Below are 14,287 nucleotides of genomic sequence, written 5' to 3' on the forward strand. Positions count from 1 at the left end.
ACACATCTGAAAGCATTCGAGTGTCATGAAATGAGTAACAGAACATTAGCTTTTATTAAGTCGAGCGAACTGTTACATTAAACAGTTACATAAGTTACACCTTAAAATCAGGATTTTTTTTGTTTTGTTTCTTCCTTCTTTTATTTTTCCATCTGGAACATAGAAACAGCTAATGTTTAGAAATGCAGGCAAAAAGTAGTAACAGCACAGTACATTCATCAACTTAACAACACGTCTATACAAAACCGTAAGGCAGGAGAAGGAGAAATGTATGGCCAGATCTTTCCTTTAAGGAGACAGTGAGTTGATACTGTAGTGGTCTGATTCCTTGATTTTTTTAAACACACCACGTCGAGCCCTCGGAAAACCAGAACCCTGAAAAAAGCATAACATTTTGCCTTATCTGTCAGCACCGTTTTGCATTTTTGTTCATATCTTTACAGAAAAACAAGCATTTTACACACATATTTTCCTTTTTTTTTTTTTTTTTTTAATGATACTGTGACACTACATATTGCTCAAAGATATGTAAAATTATTAGATGAACAAAAAAATCTTTTTTTTTTTTTTTACCGTCCATGCCATCATTTCACGTAGGCAATTACTGGCCTATTTAAAATGTGAAACGTCTTTCTCATACGTGTAAAAAAAATAATAAGAAGAAATAAAAAATAACAATAAACCAGATGATGGCAGCATTGCCTTGGAATTGAATAAGATGCAAACGATGCGTTGTATCGTTACACGCAACACTAAACAGTGGATCTTTGCGATCTTTGTGGTCCCCTCTTGAAATGAGCTACAACATCGAAGATTTTTCCCGTCGAATCGGAGCGAAGACCTCGAGAACATGAGTTGTATATAAAAAAAAACAACACTCTTGAAAAACAATCCGAAGAGTCCCTTAAACATACCACATGGAGAACCGTGAAAGCGGGACAGAGACAAAACAAGACACGTTTATTTGATTCTTTTTTTTTTTCTTCAAACTGTAATTTCTTAATCATTCCCTCCTAAATTTTGATCTCCTTTTTTTTCTTTTTCCTCTCACTCCATCCAGTCGACCTCGTCGAACTCGGAGTCGTCTTCGGAGTCGCTGTATTCCACGGCGATGCGCCGGGACAAGATAGTGGCTACGTCGTTGCCCACACGCTCGTGCTTGGCCTCTTGTTCCCTTTGCTCCTCGACCTTCCTTAGCTGGATACCTGAGAGAAATAGATATGCATGAGAACAAGCCTTAAAACTGACCGGACAAAACCCAACATAAAACCTGAGCACTAAATACGTCACAATGTTCCTATTACCTTTACGAATGGCTTCTAATAGGACACTGCGAGCGTCGCTGATCGGAGGCAGGTTTGACGGATGTCTCTTGACCTCGTGACCCGAGTGAGTGGACGGAGATGAAACAGGAAATGAAGGCACAGGGGGCGGACCCGGAGGCTGACATGTAGGGGAGCTCCGAGCCCCTGGGTGGGGCAAAGGAGGCGGTGGGGGAGGAGGAGGTAAGACGGCGCCGTCTCCCATTCCAGGGAGCAAGACTTTATCCTGCTGTAGACGGGCTGGAGATGAATGAAGAGGTGGAGCCACGGGAGGAGCGGCAGGGTGTAATACACCAGGGGCAATTTGAAGGGGTGCAGGAGCAGGGGGGATGGCGAGGGGTTGCTGAGGTAATGGTGGGATGGGGGGTGGCGGTGTGCTGCGCATGCTCGAACCTGATGTGGTGGATGGGAGAGGAGGGGTGGGGAAGTGGGGAGGAGGAGGGGGTGGAGCATTGGGGTTCAAGAAGACAGGAGTGCGAGCCGGAGACTGAGGACGACTATCGGAGAAACCTGAACTGGAGCTGGAAGAGAGAAAAACAGCTGTGAACTTTAACAATTAAATCAATGAAGCTCATGATTATATTATGTTTAAATATATATTGCGTATATATCATGTGGACACCCGAAAAGATTCGTATGTGCATTAAAGTCCACATTTAGTCCCCATTTGCTCTTGTAAAAACCTCCACTCTTCTGGGAAGATGTTCCACTAGATATTGTGGAGATTTGTTCTCAATCAGCCACAAGGGTGTTGGTAAAGTCAGGTACTGATGGTAAACAGGGTTCTGCAGGTCTCAGAAACTAAAACTTAAGACCTTTTTTAAGACCATCAGACCATCAGACCAAATTTAAGACCTAGATCTTCTTCTTCTTCTTTCGGCTGCTCCCATTAGGGGTCGCCACAGCGGATCATCCGTCTCCATACCACCCTGTCCTCTACATCTGCCTCTTTCACACCAACTACCTGCATGTCTTCCCTCACCACATCTATAAACCTTCTCCTTGGCCTTCCTCTTTTCCTCCTACCTGGTGGCTCCATCCTCAGCATTCTTCTACCAATATAACTCATGTCCCTCCTCTGCACATGTCCAAACCATCTCAATCTCGCCTCCCTCACCTTGTCACCAAAACATCCTACATGGGCTGTCCCTCTAATAAACTCATTTCTAATCTTGTCCATCCTCGTCACACCCAACGAAAACCTTAACATCTTCAGCTCTGCTACCTCCAGCTCCACCTCCTGTCTTTTACTCAATGCCACTGTCTCTAATCCATACAACATCTCAGGTCTCACCACAGTCCTATAAACTTTCCCTTTCATTCTTGCAGATACCCTACTATCACAAATCACTCCTGTCACTCTTCTCCACCCACTCCACCCTGCCTGCACTCTTTTCTTCACTTCTCTAACACACTCTCCATTACTTTGCACTGTTGATGCCAGGTACCTGAACACCTCCACCTTCTTCACCTCTTCTCCACTGCCCTCCCTCTCATTCACACACATGTACTCTGTCTTACTCCTACTGACTTTTATTCCCCTTCTCTCCAGCACATACCTCCACCTCTCCAGGCTCTTCTCAACCTGCTCCCTACTCTCACCACAAATCACAATATCATCCGCAAACATCATAGTCCAGGGAAACTCCTGTCTGACCTCGTCCGTCAACCTGTCCATCACCACTGCAAACAGGAAAGGGCTCAGGGCCGATCCTTGATGCAGTCCAACCTTCACCCTTCAAATTTAAGACCTAGATCACGACATCAAAAAGCTGAGTATCGCTAAACTTGCACTTCCGCATAGCTTTAAAAAAAAATCCTTTGGTACAATCCGAGAGAAATTCGCTCCAATAACAGAAAGCCGATTGGCTGTTCATGTTGGTCTCATTTGCAGTCGTAATACAGCTAATTATATTTGGAGTAGTAACTGAAAGAACTACAACACCATGGAAACTAAACCATTTGAAAATGCTGCATGAGCAATAGTGATGGACATCAGAAAATTCAGACTTGTCTAAAATAATTTAAGACCTACACTGCATCTGGAAAGGATTTACAGAGCTTCACTTTTCCATATTTTGTTATGTTATAGCTTTATTTCAACATGGATTCAATTAATCATTTTCCTCAAAATTCGTTTGTTTAAAATCTTTATAAATGTATACAAAAATCAAGTATTCACAGCCTTTGCCATTACACTTAAAATTGAGCTCAGGTGCATCCTGTTTCCACTGATCCTCCTTGAGATGTTTCTACAACTTGATTAGAGTCAAGGAAGTGGCTACAGGGCGACTCTGCGAATGTCCTTAAGTGGCCCAGCCAGAGCTCAGACTTGAACCCGAATGAACATCTCTAGAGAGATCTGAAAATGGCTAAGCACCAACAGAGGTTCTGCAAAGAAGAATGGGAGAAACAACCCAAAAATAGGTGTGAGAAGCTTGTAGCATCAAACTCAAAAAGACTTGAGGTTGTAATTGGTGCCAAAGGAGCTTCAACAAAGTATTGATCAAAGGCTGTGAATACTTATGACCTAAATTAATAAATTCGCAAAGATTTTAAATAAACTTCTTTCACGCTGTCATTATGGGGTGTTTAAAGAATTGTAAAATACATTTCAATTCATTGTAGAATGGCAGCGCTGTACCGGATGCACTGTAAAAACCCGGAGAGAGAAGGAGAAAGAGAGATTGTGAGAGGGAAGAGAGGAGAAGGTATAAATCATTGTTTAAACTAGGTCACGAATTGATATAAAGCCAAGCTAGAAAACCTTGTGAAGAGAAAGGTGCAGCTGGGTTATAGCACATAGAAAAACTGCCATCGTTCTAAATGTTTAGATGGATAGATCACTTTACTCAGCCCAGAGGGATGAATATATTTTGATTATAACAGTTAAATCTGCATATCTGTTATGATTTGTTTTCTAGAAGAGCAGTTCTGTCAATACTTTATTTTAAATCACATATTCAATCACCCGTTCTACTGCTTTATTATTGCCATAGTTTTACCTACTTCACAGGCACCTATTATATTTCCCATAATCCAAGATTCCTGTTTGCAACTTTTGATTTGAAACAATCACGATATATACGATTTAATCATACAGAACACAGACCGATAAATAAAGACAGGAAAACATGCACTTCTACCATTATAGGTTTAAGGGAAAAGTGTGTGCATTTGGGACCTGCTCGTTAGTCGTGTTGCAAAAACGTAGCTGATGGTGGTGATGGTAAGTGATTTTGCCAGCAGAATAAACAGAAAATAATTGGTTCTCTAATGTCCCCTTGACAGACATTTCCTTTATAACACATTATAATTCTATATAAAGTCTCTGGAAAAAGTACTTTTTTTTGTACCAGCTTGTTACACTTAAATATATGATTTTTTAAAACCATTTTGGACCAAATTTTCCCAGTGATTTTCCTTATCAATATAAGATAAATTAACATAAATTTAACATCAAATTTTAATTTCTAGAACACTTTTAACAATAGTCATATTCTCAAATCAGCTTTACAGAAATAAAGCGGTTATAAAGGTGTAGTTTAGTTGATGCAAGTTTGTTACTTATAATTTAGTTTATACCTATTAGCCAGTGGTAACTGTGGCCTCACTGAGATGGTAAGAGGAAGGAACCTTAAGAGGAACCAGACTCAAAAGAAAACACATCCTTATCTGGGTGGCACCAAATGTCCACTCATTACTGTTTTATCATTGATGAGTTGAGATTTAAAATAAAAAAAAATTAAAAATTAAAAGCTCTGCAGACGACCTGCCCAAGAGCATAAATTATTAAAACCATGTCCTGTGATCTGATGAGACCTACATACTTGTTTGTCTCAAACAGTGTCCAGCATGTGTGGCGACACCCTGGTGAGGAGAACCAAGAAAATTGTGTTTTGCCTACAGTCAAGCATGGTGGTGGCAGAATCATGGTCTGGGGCTGCATGAGTGCTGCTGGTGCTGTGGAGCTGCTGTTCATTGAGGGAAACGTGGATTCCAACATGTACTGTGACATTCTAAAGCAGAACATGATGCCTCCACTTCAGAAACTAAGACGTACGGCAGTTTTCCAACAGAATAACGACAGAAAAACACTGCCAAGATGAAAAACCTCCATTTCCTGTGAGGACGGAGAAGAGCGAGCCTCCCACTTCTATGACCTCGGAGAGCATTCTAAACAGCTGGAGATGTGGCTTGGTTTGAAAATTGCACTGTCTCAGTCCACAAGATCTTGTTGTGGGTAGTGAAAATAGCTGAGCACACCACTACGGCCTCTCTCGTCCCTCCGTTGAGGGGCATTTACAGACGGAAATGCTGCATCTGCAAAGACACAAGTATTCTCCTGGACTCCAGGAGCCAACATCTGTCCCATCCACCAAAGCGTTTAAATGGATCTCGCCCCTCCTCCATGCACAACCGAACCATTTACACTGCACTCTTTTCCAACCCTGGAAAAAAATACCACTTATATTCATTGACCACTACAAATATCTACAACATCTATGTTTTTTTTTTTTTTGTAGAATCAGCAAGTCCTGCGCTAATGTCCATTAGCACTGTGCAGTTCCCGGAGACGATCCCGAGCCTTCTAGTCCTTCTCAAATGAAACAGTTGCACATCTCATGCCATTAGGATGAAGGTGCCATTCAGGCTTCTTTTGCACAAAGAAGCAGGACATTTATGACCAATAATGTTCTTTAACAGTGGTGCTGATAAAGAGGTAGAATGAGTGGACAGAATAAAATAAAAATGGTGGAAAACACATAAGAATCACAGTCTACAGAGAACATGCTACTGCTTCTCTTTTTCTACCCATCCCAAGGCATCTAGGAGTTGTGCTAGCTACAGCTGTGAAAGCTAATACTTCGTTACTGTACTTAAGTAGATTTTTCTAGTATCAGTATTTTACTTCACTACTTTTCACAAGACTCGTTACTATCGTTTTAATCTATCTGGTGACATCGTTTTCTTTTCTTCTCACTGCGCCGTTTTCTGTCCATCAACCGATTTCTTGTCATTGTGCGGCTTTTTCAATCTACCCCCGCTCTATCGTTTCCTGGCCCTCACGCACCACAGACGTAGGCTAGTTTACGAAGCGAACATCAAGGCACCAAGAAGTCTGGGGTTAACGTGGAGGAGACAGAGGGAGTCAGTGATGTAAACATGACTAAGAACAGACACATTCCTGATCATCATCATCTTTTCTCTGCTTGTGTTAGAGCCCAAACTTCTTTACATTAACTTGAGTGAAAAAGTGATTTCAGAACTTCAACTTTTACCAGAGTCTACTTAAATGAAGGATGTGTGGACTTTTGCCATTTCATGAAGATGTCGGACCGTCAAATAGAAGATCCTGACCCTACAACGATCCTGAGATATCTAAAGATGTACCAGCTCCAGTTGGATCCCACTTCATAATGATCTTCATATTAATCTTCTTAATCGATATTTAGAATAAAGTTCTACATATGCTTTTTCTCTATCATTGAATATTTAAAGGCTCGGGCATAGAGGAGTTGGTGTTAAATCTATAATGATCTCAGATGTTGTGCAAATTTATGACTTGCTCAGAAGAACCTGGTTTCACAACTACAACTGACTGTACTGTATAAGACTGTAGGACACACACACTTGTGCTTGTGCTTATGATATTTTTTATTCTTCACTGTTTTTAATGTTTGACCGATTTTTAAGGGTGGGGTTCGTGTTTTGAGTCTGGTTCCTCTCAAGGTTTCTTCCTCATACCATATGAGAGTTTTTCCCTGCCCCAGTCGCCCCAGATGGAAATGTAACAGAAACGTCAAAAGTGTGAGGGAATGTGTGTGTGTGTGTGTGTGTGTGTGTGTGTGTGTGTACCTGATGGCAGAGGCAGGCTTGATGTCTGCAGGGTGAGAAGGTGGAGGCGGTGGAGGCTCGTGAGGTCGGCCGTACATGCGCTCTCCCGTGCGGTTGATCAGATCACTCATCTGAGAGTACGGCAAAGCGGCCAGAGAGAACGAACCGTCCAGATGATCCATGTACATTTGCCTGAAAAACATAGTGAAGCATAAAGAAAGAAAGAAAGAAAGAAAGAAAGAAAGAAAGAAAGAAAGAAAGAAAGAAAGAAAGAAAGAAAGAAAAAGACAGACAAAAGAAAAGATCAAAATAAAGAAAGAAAGGAAGAAAGAAAAAGAAAGAAAGAAAGACAGGTTAATTTATTTATTTTTATTGAAGTTCTCTCTCTCATGCACACATACACACATCATCTGAATATCTGGTTAAACAATTTATTTTTCCTATCTCTCTTTTTCTGTCTGACACACTCACAGACACACTCTCACTCTCACACTCACACACACTCACACACACACACACACACACACACACACACACACACACACACACACACACACACACACACACCCACACCCACACCCACACTCAATTCTCACTCACACACTCTCACACACTCTCACACTCACACACATTCTCACATTTAAATCTCACTCACACACACCTGGGGTCATGGTAGGGTGCCAAGCCATTGCTAGCGTCTTTGTGTTTATCTTCAGGGTCATCCACAGCCAGCTCTGCTCCTAAAGCCAGTTTCTGCCACTCCTTTTTGCGATCATGAGGAGCTCGTGGTATCTTCTCTGGCTCTGCAGGACGATCAATGTTCTTCAGCTGAGTGACGAGACACAAAGTGTGATTTTTATTTATTACCACAAAATGGACAAACTGACAAATATGGTGCATTGGGGTGTTTTTTGGGAAGGTTGAACATTTAGTCTTTAATCCCGAGAGGCAAAAAAGAAGGAGGGAAGAAATGAAAAGTGGATCTGGATCAAGAAGGTGAAAGGACGAGAGAACGAAAATCCACATCCGCGGTTCATCTGCATGTGTAATGCTGAAAATTAAATTAGTGCTCCGGCACTAAAGCTTTCACACCAATTTGTGGAGAACTAAAAATACACCTCGTCTGGCGGATGTGCAAAATATATGCATGCACACACTGAATTGTGTATAGCTAAAATTTCTGCTTCACACACACACACACACACACTTCGGATACCGTCCTCCCAGTTCAAAGAGAATAATGAAAGGCCGAAGCACGCACATGCAAAATAAGAGCAAAGTCTTTCATATAAAGACATAAAGCAGTTTCAGTTTCAGCCATCACCGAAAAGAAATACACACTCACACACACACACACACACACACACACACACACACACACACACACACACACACACACACACACACACCGTCGGATATGCTGTGGTTTAATACCAACACACAGGAAACAAATAAATCATTATGGCTTATAGAAGTCTTTTAGGACAAAAAACAACAAAAAAATACAGAATGTGATTCTAACTTAGGATTCATTCGATTTAGCCCCCAACCCACCCCACCCCTTTGTGTTAATTGGTCCGATCCTGACTGCTTCAATGATTATAATTCATTCAGCAGACGCTTTTTTTTGCTGCTTACAATCCATTATAAGGGCCTATTAAAAGAACCGACACCATGATTGATGTACTGCAGCACTAGAAAATAAGACTTCCAAACAGATCACCTGACCTAATCTGGGAATTAGTTTCCACTTGGATTGAATGTGGACTGGGAATAAAAAGTGGAAAGAAAAACAGCCATAGATTGCTTTGTTCCCTGTAATGAGACGCCTTACTGGCTAAAAAAAAAAAACCAAAAACAAAGTCTAGACAGTTTATAAGTTTCTCTAAATTCACATACCTGCCCTGGGAGGTCTAAATACTTATAGACCTGATCATACAAGCGAGGATCCTGTAACTACAAGAACAAATGAAAAACAAAAAAAGCATCACATGCATAATTGAAGGGCGCAAGCAGGCAAAAAAATAAATCACTACAACACTGTTTATAAGAGCATCATGCTTAAATATATATAAGAACTGATTAGAGGGAAAAGAAAGGAAGGAGGAGAAGAAACAGAGACATAAAGCTGAACAATGGGGAAAAAAAAGAAGAAGAGAAATTCAACATTTTTGGGCAAAAGCAATATATAAATATAGAATGTCTAGAAAATGAACTAAAAAAGAATGAAACAAAGTGTAACGAAATAAAATGTGAAGTATTTCACAGTACAAGGAAAAAATGCACATGATGTATTCTATACAAATACACAATTGTGCAGAAGATACAGGTCAAGAGTTTGACATCAAACATCAGACTGAGGAAGAAACGTGAAGAAGATCTCAATGATCTCTTTGACCTAGTTGTTGGAGCCAGCTGGATTGATCTGGTTTATTTGTGGATCTGGTACGATTTTCACACACAACAGTCTCTATATTTTGCACAGAACCGCAGAACAACAAAATCTAATAAGCCGCAGTTCTGTGGGTGGAAATGCCTTGTTGATGAGAAGGTCAGAAGAGAGAAAAGTGCACTTTAATCTGGCTTTTCTTTTTTTTTTCTGACAGGAAACTAAAATAACCACTCTTTACAAGCTTGCTAAGCAGAAAAAACATCTCCGCGAACAAAATCTATGGAAAAAAATGTAAATGAATGCTATAAACCACGTCACCTTCCAAACATTTTCCTCAGAATTTGCCAGGGTGTGTTTTCTGAAATGCTTTTCTGCTCAACGTGGTTGTAAAAAGTTGCTGTTTGAGTTACTCTCTGGACGTTCACCCTTTAGGCAGTTTCATCACTGCAGAACTGTTGCTTACTGGAGAAACGATGTGTTTCACACCATTCTGAGTCTTAAATCTCATATCACTGAAAGTCTCTATTCTGATGTATGATGTGAACTGAAGCTCTTGATCTGCATGAGTTTGTGAATTGTGCTGCTGCCACATGATTGGTTGATTAAATAGCTGTATAAAACGCGGGCGTACAAGTTCCTAAATAAATTATTTGGTCAGAATGTGAAGCATGCATGAAAAACTGCGAACAGGCATTTTACTAATCAAACATCAAGGTTTATTTTTTTACTTTAGTAAATTCATAATTTATCAGATTTGGATTGAGACACATGCTGAAAGCTCATTAGTAATGTGGTGAGCACATCACGCTGCATGCCGGAGATGAAGAAGATTGAGAAGAAGATTGAGAAGAAGATTGAGAAGAAGAATGCGCCACATATGAGCAAAGAAATACAGTACAGTGACACTCCAGAACACACCTGTGATGTTTGTTCAGAGCTAATTTTCTGTCTTCTACATTTCTTTTAGTGGTATTGAGGTAACAAATGGTGTAATATGTTTAGTGTATATATATATATATATATATATATATATATATATATATATATATATATATATATATATATATACACACACACACACACACACACACAGTATATACTATACAAACATAGTTATATGCATTATAACTATTTTATTTTACTGCAAGTTGTATCCTGCGTATCCTGAAAATTCCACATATCAAAGGGGATGAATAAAAGAAGGATGAAAGGAAGGAAGACATTTGTTAAAAGTCTGCTGAAATAAGTAGAACAGTAAAGTAGATCATATCTTAAAAAGATGAAATGTAAAACACACTCGCACAACTGTATTAATTAAACATCAAATGTCAACTATTTCATTGTTTTTTTTCCATTTATTTCATTTCATGAATTTTATTTGTGCAAATGGAATCAAAACAATAAAAAGTGTATTGCAATAAGTTGATTTATTATATTATTATTTTTATAAAATATGATAAAATGTTATTTTATATATTATGTAGCAGCATTTTATTTAAAATTGTTTTAAAAAATATAAAATGTCACACACGACAATGCAATAAGAGTTCGTTTTTTTAAGAATTTCTCATCATACTATATTAATATTTCTTTGGCTGGTTTCCAAACATTTTCTACTAAAGTGTACAGCATGGTTCTAACACCCACACACTGTGTAAACTTGATTTTTTTTCTTTATTTTTTTGCTTCTTTCTCTTAATGAATATGCAGTTTTGTAATCTAATGTAATCTACGCAAATACCTCATACAGTCAAACACTGTTCCACTCTATGACTCACTGCTTTAAATCAGCATCACACTTCACACCTGATTATGATTGTAAAGCATATTTCAGTTTTTAGTCTCTTTAAAAATTCTAAAGTGTAACCCAATATTAGGCTAATATTGGGACACGGATCCCACAAATCACCTTTAGCCAAGTGATCAGATTCATCTGACATCAGTTATCGTATTATATCAAGGCTAAAGTGAATCCAATCTTTTGTATTACAAGCCAAACATTTAAAATCACTTCACAGGCACTTCGTCTTTCAAATAAGTCCATGCTCTTTTTGTTATTTAAATCAAGTCTGCAAAATCCAGAAGAAAAAAGAATGACGTTATAACTAGGGCTGAAACTATTCCTCAAGTAACTCGAGTAATTTGAATACAAAAAAGCGTCGAGGCAAATCGTTTAGGCCATTTACCTACACCCAGAGCAATATGTTTCCCTACAGGCCATTATTACTGACGCACCACCCGCTAAACTCTGGACCACTCTGGGGTCTCATTTATAAACGTGGTGTTCGCACAAAACGGTGCTGAAAACATGCATAAGCCACTTTCCACACAAAGCGTGGAAAGTAGCGTACGCTACATTTATAAATGAGACCCCTCGACATTTAGCATAGAAGATGCTGCAGAATGAAAAATGGAGGAACGGAGGAAAAAACAACTAGAGGCGAGGAGTAGATTCAGGCAAAAACACAACAGAAACTTTCCAAATGTTTGGGATCATTTTAAACTATAACAAAGAAAACACTGTCTAGTGCGTTTACTTTCTATTTATTTCTTTATTTTTTATAAATTGAAATAGATTTTTATATTTTCATTTATTGTTTTTTATTTATTTATATATTTGCATTTGCATTTTGAATGTAATTTTTGAAATAAAAATGTTAATTTTTCTAAAACATTAAAAAATTACTTTGTTTATTTGAGACATGTCTTAGTTTCTCTTGTATATTTAACATTTCTCTTTAATAATGTAAAAGTGCTTACTATCCGATTATTCGATTGATCGATTGAATAATCGGTAAAATACTGATAAGCCCTAATTATAACATACTTTTCTACTTCTTTAGTTGTTGATTTACAATACAGAGCATCTGTACTCATGTGACTTTAGTTTCACAGCCTTGCCCAAAGATATATAGCAAATATTTATTAGTGTAACAATATGGCTTCCCATTTCATTCGATTTGTGGCTCTTGATTCAATACGTTTGACACTGCATACCAGAGTATGTAATTTTTTCTTAAAATCTATCTTATATGTATTTAAACTAAAATATGTAACTCGAAGAGTGATGCAAGAGGCGAGTTTTTCTACAGAATCTTTTTCCTCTTGTTTAAGACAATAAGCAATACACTAAAACAGTAGTGCACTAGCATATTAGCTAGCAATAGTTACATTCAAGCAGAACTTGAACTTGACTGTCAAATCTTCAATTTCTGGTGTAACGGAGGACTTCGGCTTAAATTGTAATACAAAAAAAGGCTAGTTACTGGTGGACTGAAATTTTACAAGTTGCCAAATCCACCAAATCTACATATTCACATGCTAGTTCACACAATCACAATGTACTCAGTTATGTTTGCATGCACCTATCCAAATGCAGATCCTTTTTATTAAATGTAACCAAAACACTAAAGCCTGATTAAAATGTTAGTTTACATGTGCATTGCAAACACTGCAAGCAACTGAGACAACAGTTGGATTCAAGCGTTCTCATTGTTATACATTTTTTTCTACGTATCGGATTATTTCAGATCTCAGATCGCCTCTTTTAATCCCATTTTACATAACGGCTTTTGAAACCGATTGAGCGATTAATTCGATTACATAGATTTGATTGCATGTAAACGTAGCTACTGATTCATTCCAGGCTAAAGAGCTATGTGACTGACAGCCCAGCTAGCTAAAATGCTAACTAATCTAATGCTAGTCTAATGCTAACTAGCCATGTTTTTTACATTCTAATGCACAGCTTTTGTTTCATAATATACCACTTAAGATGGGGATCCCCAAACTACGGCCACCACATTTGGAAAAACCCTCTGAACAATGACATGTTTGACTCATATCATCTCTGTATTCAAAAAACTAAACTAGCATTAGGAGGACATAATAAATTCAGTGAAAAATCAAAAAAATCTCCTTTTAAAGAAAGGAAAAATGACTCGCAGAAAGAAATTTGGGGACTTCTTGTGTGGACCCTGCAAATGTTTGTATTAATGCTGATAATTATAATGTCTATAATTAGTTCTAAACGTATCGGTAAATGTATTGTGTCATACCCAGTGCAGTTAAATACATCTGTATATCATGACAGTGCAGGTTAATGGGTTCAGGGATTAGGGGTTTTAGTGGGAACTGGGCAGCAGGCTTAAACAGAATCTGTTGCTCCTTTAAGTCCAGGCTGTTTGTTTTTACCGTCTTACCTCAGGCATGAAAGGAAGGGGCTCATGGGGGCTACCCATGAATCCCTGCAGAAAAGTTAGATAAGGCACCTCGAGCTGTTCGGACTCAGAAAGAGAAGGAACACAGAGAAGAACAGACACATAGAGAGATCAGATGCACAGAAAGCAGCGAAGGACACAGAGCTACATGGAGCCAGAGAGTACAGTGCATAAAGGATATTAGGGTCGTTCCAAAACAAAGGTGGCTCTTTCCACACACACACACACACACACACACACACACACACATGCACACACACACAATAAAAAAAATATATACAGGGACTATAGTGAATCGGCAGTAGCGTTGATCCTAAGTGACGCCTAAAGAGAAGCGTTTTGCCGTATAGACTGGGATTAGTGCTCTCCTCTGAGTGTGTAACAGCTCAGCATCCACTTGTGTTGATTCTCTCTTTCTCTTTTTCACACACACACACACACACACACACACACACACACACACACACACACACACACACACACAAATCCATGTACGTGCATGACACAGAGTCATG

The 14,287-nt window shown here is 38.9% G+C and overlaps 1 protein-coding gene across 4 annotated transcripts in view; it reads right to left on the minus strand.

The window, feature by feature from the left end:
* Positions 1-35: 35 nt before the first annotated feature.
* The window catches only part of wasf1 (WASP family member 1), a 76,959-nt gene continuing 62,707 nt past the window's right edge, over positions 36-14,287 (minus strand). Inside the window, exons 6-11 of one of the 4 annotated variants that reach the window (XM_046872846.1) lie at positions 13,755-13,829; positions 9,060-9,116; positions 7,822-7,988; positions 7,182-7,352; positions 1,305-1,843; positions 36-1,205 (exon numbers count right to left, since the gene is read on the minus strand). In XM_046872846.1, coding sequence (XP_046728802.1) covers positions 1,048-1,205; positions 1,305-1,843; positions 7,182-7,352; positions 7,822-7,988; positions 9,060-9,116; positions 13,755-13,829 — 1,167 coding nt within the window. In that variant the 3' untranslated portion in view covers positions 36-1,047. Of the gene's footprint in view, positions 1,206-1,304; positions 1,844-7,181; positions 7,353-7,821; positions 7,989-9,059; positions 9,117-13,754; positions 13,839-14,287 lie in introns of all 4 variants that reach the window. The other 3 variants (XM_046872845.1, XM_046872847.1, XM_046872848.1) reach the window with 3 other exon arrangements.

The sequence above is a fragment of the Silurus meridionalis genome, chromosome 18, assembly GCF_014805685.1.
Source record: "Silurus meridionalis isolate SWU-2019-XX chromosome 18, ASM1480568v1, whole genome shotgun sequence".
Lineage (NCBI taxonomy): Eukaryota > Metazoa > Chordata > Actinopteri > Siluriformes > Siluridae > Silurus > Silurus meridionalis.